At 45.7% G+C, this 6,000-nt stretch overlaps 1 protein-coding gene across 1 annotated transcript in view; it reads left to right on the top strand.

Annotated features, from left to right (window-relative positions):
• Window positions 1–668: 668 nt before the first annotated feature.
• Nek9 (NIMA related kinase 9) overlaps window positions 669–6,000 on the top strand; it is a 40,258-nt gene continuing 34,926 nt past the window's right edge. Inside the window, exons 1-3 of the mRNA XM_059279208.1 lie at window positions 669–1,016; window positions 3,569–3,746; window positions 5,547–5,602. Of these exons, the coding sequence (XP_059135191.1) occupies window positions 801–1,016; window positions 3,569–3,746; window positions 5,547–5,602 (450 nt within the window). The 5' untranslated portion in view covers window positions 669–800. The remainder of the gene's footprint in view (window positions 1,017–3,568; window positions 3,747–5,546; window positions 5,603–6,000) is intronic.

The following is a 6,000-nucleotide window of genomic DNA, read 5'->3' as shown; positions in this document are numbered from 1 at the left end:
GTTGAATTTGGAAGATGAGAAGGGAGGAAAGAATAATGTAAGCAGAGTTAAGTTATTTTAGGAGTTGTGTCTGGCGGTGGTGGCGCAACGCCTTTAATCCCAGCGCTCCTGAGACAGAGGCAGGTGGATCTCTGAGTTCGAGGCTAGCCTGGTCTACAGAGTGAGTTCCTGGACAGCCAGGACTACACAGAGAAACCCTGTCTCCAAAATAAAACAATACAATACAAACAAAAAAGATATTTTATGAGTTGTGAAGAGGGGACTTATGGTGGTCATAGGGGAAAGAGCTGGACCTGCTGATTGAGATGTCACAAGTCAAGTGTTTCAGCTTGCTACAGTATCTTTACTATAGTATGTCTTCAAACAAGAGTCCTACCAATTCTAATCTTCCTCCAACAAGTCGAGTGACTGCAAACCCAGCCACAGCTCTTGGGACAAACGACACCAAGTGGACCACCGTGGAAATCTGACGCAGTTCGGAGAGCTGGTAAGGGGTGCAGGGAAGCGGTCTGCAGGCCCACAGGACACGCGTGGCAGCCCTTCGGCTCCCACGACTCCCACAGATGCCAAGCCCAGCGTCGCCCGAGGGATGCGGGACTCGTCGGCAACAAGTGGGCACGCGAAGGCGGAGGGAAACCTCAGCGAGCCGGAAACACCGAGAGCTGCTTCCGGGTCAGGGGGCAGGAGCCACCATGGAAGCTCGCGGGCCCGCGGGGCCGCCTGAGCCGCTGGCGGGCTTCTGAGGCTGGGGAGACGGTGCGCGGCCGGCGCTGCCCGCCGTGGATACGCAGGCCTCCGCCATGTCGGTGCTGGGCGAGTACGAGCGACATTGCGATTCCATCAACTCGGACTTCGGAAGCGAGTCCGGGGGTGGCGGGGACTCGGGCCCGGGGCCCAGCGCCGGCCCGGGGCCGCGAGCCGGCGGCGCGGCGGAGCAGGAGGAGCTGCACTACATCCCCATCCGCGTCCTGGGCCGCGGCGCCTTCGGGGAGGCCACGCTGTACCGCCGCACCGAGGTAGCGGCCCTCGGCTCCGGCCACTGCCGGGCCGCCCCGCGCCCTCCTTCCCGGCCCCGCTTTCCAGCCCGGCTTGCCCCGAGTCCTCTGGTGCTGAGGCATCCAGCGGGTTTATGTCTCGGGGTCTCCCCCGCGCTTTCGGTTCACCGGCACTAGGAGATGGGCTGGATCACCTCTGTCACTGTCACTCTTATTTCACCGGGCGAACTGAGCGAGTCACTGAGCAGTCTTTTCAATTTTCGGTTTCCCGTTTGTATTTGGACGTAGCAATAACTACCCTAAAAAAGTTATCTTTACTTTTTTTTCCCTAAGGTTATTTGGAGATCCAAAAGAAGGTGCTTTGCACATTGTGAACAGTCTGTTGGTAAAGTTTACTTACTTTCATATAGCTGTTCAAGGTCGGGATGGGGAGTTGGTATGTGCTTCTGAATACCCCCATTGACACCAACTCTGCTCGTAGTGGCGTTATTTTTACGTTCATAAATGATCACCCAGAAGATCAGCGTGTCTTGTTTTGTTTTGTTTTGTTTTTCTCCTTACTTATCCTCCAGTGCTTGTATAAGACCAGATTTATTGATGTAGCTAGCTCTTAACTACTGGGGGAATAAGAACCCCTTTCTTCGAGAACCGGGGAAAGCCAAGTCATCTTTCTCTCCTTCTTGCCTAAGTTCACACCCTTTGGAGAGACCGTGGATCACCGACTCCCAAATTAAGAATGTATACTGATTTAAAACCCTGTAGTGATGATTATACTCCCCAAAACTAACCATAAACTGGTACAGCCTTAAAGCTCTAGCTTTAGGGTAAACATTTAATGAGAACTTGCTGAGGTTGCAGAAGGTGATTCATCCACCTGCAATTCTAGTGTCTGCTCCCAGCCAGCATTTTTTGTGCTGGGGATGAAACAGGCTTTGCCATCGTTAGGAAGGCATTCTACCACCGAGCCACACCTCCAGCCCCCAGCATATGGCTAAGGCTGAAAGGTCAAAGGAAAGAGGTTGCAAAAAAACAAAAAAAAACCTTTGTATTCTTTTTTATTCCAGTACCCCATTAATGAACAGTGTTAGAATTAGTGCCATCTGTAATAGTCTGTGTTCTTATTTGTGCTCAAAATGAGCGTCACTGTTGTTTTCTAGAATTTTAAGCCAAGTGTATTTAAGTGGCTTACTCACTCAAGATTTAGAATAAATCTTAGACGCGGATAGCTCCAGCTTCACATCTCTTTGTTATCATGTTGAACTTGAGTACTAGCTTTGAGTTAATTTTTATCACACTTCTCGGAACTGTATGGCATCATCTGTGTCGCCCATATTTATTAGCTCTGAATTTACAAAGCTTGTTAGAAGCGGCCCTTTTCCTCTAGGTTATAGTTCAGTTAGAGGAACAGTCAGCCATGTTAGTAAACAGGGTTTCAGGTATGGCTGTGTGTCAGGGAAAAGAATGAAGGACTCTCAGTGTGCAGGCCTGAAAACAAGAGAATGACTCGTATTTACATGTACGGTAAAAGGTTCAGAGTTTTCCAAAAGAAAGTTTTAAAGGCCTTGCAGAGGTGTTCTACAGGAATGTTAATGGAGTGAGGGTGCTGGTAGGCTAGGAAGCAGTGTCTAAAGAATTAGAAGTATCCCAAAATGGAGTTAGGTCAGTTTGCATGGAAGTGCCTGCAGGTTATGAAGATTTAAAAAAAAAAAAAGGAAGGAGGGAATGTTCTGATCCTGAAAGAATAAATGAAAATCACAAAGTTTACGTTTATGAAATCAGGCAGACTTACTCTTTGATTTTACAAGGCCCTGTTGGTCCGCAGTAGATGCTGGACACTTCTCTTTCTCCCCCAGATTCTAGTTCTACCACAAACCTATCCTGACTAGGGACTAACAGCACCCCTCAATAGAACCCTTGAGATCTGGTCTCATCTAATACTTCTACCTGGAACTGATACTGTGCAAATTAAGGGGAGCAACAAAACAATGTTTTAATATTTTTTCTATATTAATTTATCTTGTGCATGTGTGGAGGGGTCAGTTTCCTCCACCGTGCAGGCTCTGGGGCTTGAGTCATTAGGTTTGATAGTAATTAGCTTTATCCAGTGAGCCATCTTACCAGCCCCAGAATAACTTTTTTTTTTTTTTTTTAAGATTTAGTTTTATTTTTAATTCACTGTCTATACGTGGGTATATGCAAGTGAGTGCAGGCCCCCTCACGTGTCAGGGCATTGGATGCCACTTAGGTCCTCCCAAGAGCTAAAATTACAGGCATTTGTGAGCTGCCCAAGGTAGACGCCGGTAATCAAACTCTGGTCCTCTGCAAAAGCAGTACACCCTCTTGAACACTGAACCATCTCTCTAGGCTGGAAAACTGCACCTAAGTGCTCTGTTTCCCTAGTTCTTCAGTAAATTATGATAGTTGTGTGCAGAACCTTTAAAGTCCTAACAGGAAAAAGTCAAGAGTCATTCTTTACCCTCTAGGAGGTTTTCCTTCTAGGCTCACAGGTTGGGTATGGATCCGGGCACTGCCAGGCCAGAGGAAAACACAGTGCTTCTGCTCCTGTGTTGTAGGATGACTCCCTGGTGGTGTGGAAGGAAGTCGATTTGACGCGACTCTCTGAGAAGGAGCGTCGGGACGCCTTGAATGAGATCGTCATCCTGGCGCTGCTGCAGCATGACAACATCATCGCCTACTACAATCACTTCATGGACAACACCACCCTGCTCATCGAGCTGGAGTACTGTAACGGTGAGGTGGAGTTCGGTGGAGGAGTCCCAGGACTGCGTTACCGTGGGAGGAGTGTAAGAAAAGATGTGCAGGGAGAAAACTTGAAATGGATTCTGGAGTTAAAGAGAAATAGTTGAGGTCCTGGAGCGTTTTAAGGTGATGTTCAGAGTAGGGAAGGGAGTCTCCTCCGTCTTTCTTATAGGTGTATTTCTGGCCATCTTCAACTTAGTGAGTTTTGGTGGGGAGGGGAGGTTCTTTCTGGTTTTTTGTTGTTTGGTTTTGGGAGTCTCGCTGTATTGCAGGCTTGTGGAGAACTCAATACATAACCCAGACTGGCCTAGATCTGCTAGCAGTCCTCTGCTTCTGCCTCCCCAGTGCCGACATTGGGAGCCACCACTCCTGGCTCTTGTAATTACGTTTTTTTCAGTTGTATGTGTATAGATTTTTCAGGGTTTTTCCTCATAGAATGACATTAGTTTGACATTTTAGACATAATTTAACATAGTACCAAACAATATAACGTTTAATGAAATCTTATAGGGTTATTTATTTACATTAACTTCAGTTAATGCTATCCTACTGATAAATGGTCTAAAGATCATAAGTGAATGAGAACGATAATATGATGTGGCCTTAGTTTTCTGGTTTCTGATTTCATGGATGAATTTTCTTATAGATAGCAACTCTGCCTAGTTGCTTAAGAAACAAAATACCGGGGCTGGAGACTACCCTTTCAGAGGTCCTGAGTTCAATTCCCAGCAACCACTTGGTGGCTCACAACCATCTGTAATGAGATCTGGCGCCCTCTTCTGGCCTGCAGGCATACATGCAGGCAGAACACTGTATACATAATAAATCTTTTTAAAAAAAACTGACTCACATCTCCTAAGTTCCATTGCTCTTTAACCTTGGGCAAAATAACAACCTTATTTCCTCATCTTAAATATGTTTGTTGATCTGAAGATTTATTAACTGAGTTCTTGGTACATAGCAAGTGTTTGATAAGGCCTTATTATCTGTCGGCCTTATTACACAAAGTCCTTTTCTGAGCTGCACACGAAGGAAGCCTCCTCAGCATAGTCATCTGCACTGTTGTTTGGAGATTGTTTCTGGTTCTGACAACCCCAAATGTACAAGTCATTTTTGAAATGGCACAAGCCTTACATAATTCACTTCCTTTGTGGTTAAGAGGAACTAGAACAAATGATGGTTTTTTTTCACTCTGCATTACTGAATTGTAGGGGAGGAGAATTGTAAACATTTAATCATAAACTGGAGCTGTGGGTAGGAAATAAGATGAAATTTACACTTATTCCACAATCAGAAAAAATAACTTAAAATGATCTAGGGGTAGACCCTGAATTTTAGGAAACTTTTCAGTGCAAAGCAAAAGTCGTTGATGAACACTATTTTTAAATCCATGCAGCAGAGGTATGATCCCTGGGTTCTAGTAGTCATTGCTGACAGGATTGCTACAGACATTGCAGATTCCTTAGAGGGGAGTCTAGGAAGCAAGTGCTCTGACTTTGAAGCTGTTTCCCTAGAGGCACATGAGTGGTCTTTACTAAGCTTTTCTAAAGCTGATGGTTCCCATGCTTGTACTGAGCCTCTTGTGCTGGGGGAGGAGACTTCTGACAGCTATTTCTGACACAGAGATGCGAAGAATTTTGTGCCTATGTGAAGAACCAAGAGGGAAGAAGCAATTTCCTTTGGAGAGGAAGCAGAACCCTTCATTTCCTGATGTCCCTGTTAAACCCTGTTAACACAGAATCAAGCTTTTCTCTCCATTGAGCAGCTCAACTGTTTCTTGTTTAATTGCAGGAGGGAACCTGTATGACAAAATCCTTCGTCAGAAGGACAAGTTGTTCGAGGAAGAGGTAATTCATATGTGTGCAAGGAAGCTAGAATTAGGTTGAATTCTTGCATTCTGCTTCTGCATTTCCTCTTTCAACAATGAAGAGTGTTCTTTTCCTTTTGTTCAGACTCCTTCCAGGCTGAGTGATATTCATGAGAAAGGAAACCTCTAACAAGGAAGCTGTCTATAGCTGCTTCCTAACGGTTTACCTCCACACCATGATTCACTATGGGCTTTCTTTCCTGTTCTATTACTGCATACTGGTATGCCCAGTTTTCTGTACCTTTGCATCTTCTTGGGTTCTTTCCACAAGTCTGCTCTACCATACCGTATGTCATGACGTGGAACTATTGTAGATGACCTGCGTTTTCTTTTCTCCCTTGCTCTTTTTCTTTGCCTACTCAACCTACCAGCAAGGGC

Source organism: Peromyscus eremicus, chromosome 14 (genome assembly GCF_949786415.1).
Source record: "Peromyscus eremicus chromosome 14, PerEre_H2_v1, whole genome shotgun sequence".
NCBI lineage: Eukaryota > Metazoa > Chordata > Mammalia > Rodentia > Cricetidae > Peromyscus > Peromyscus eremicus.
The sequence above is the reverse complement of the archived record's forward strand: the minus strand, read 5'-3'. Positions and strand labels throughout refer to the sequence as shown.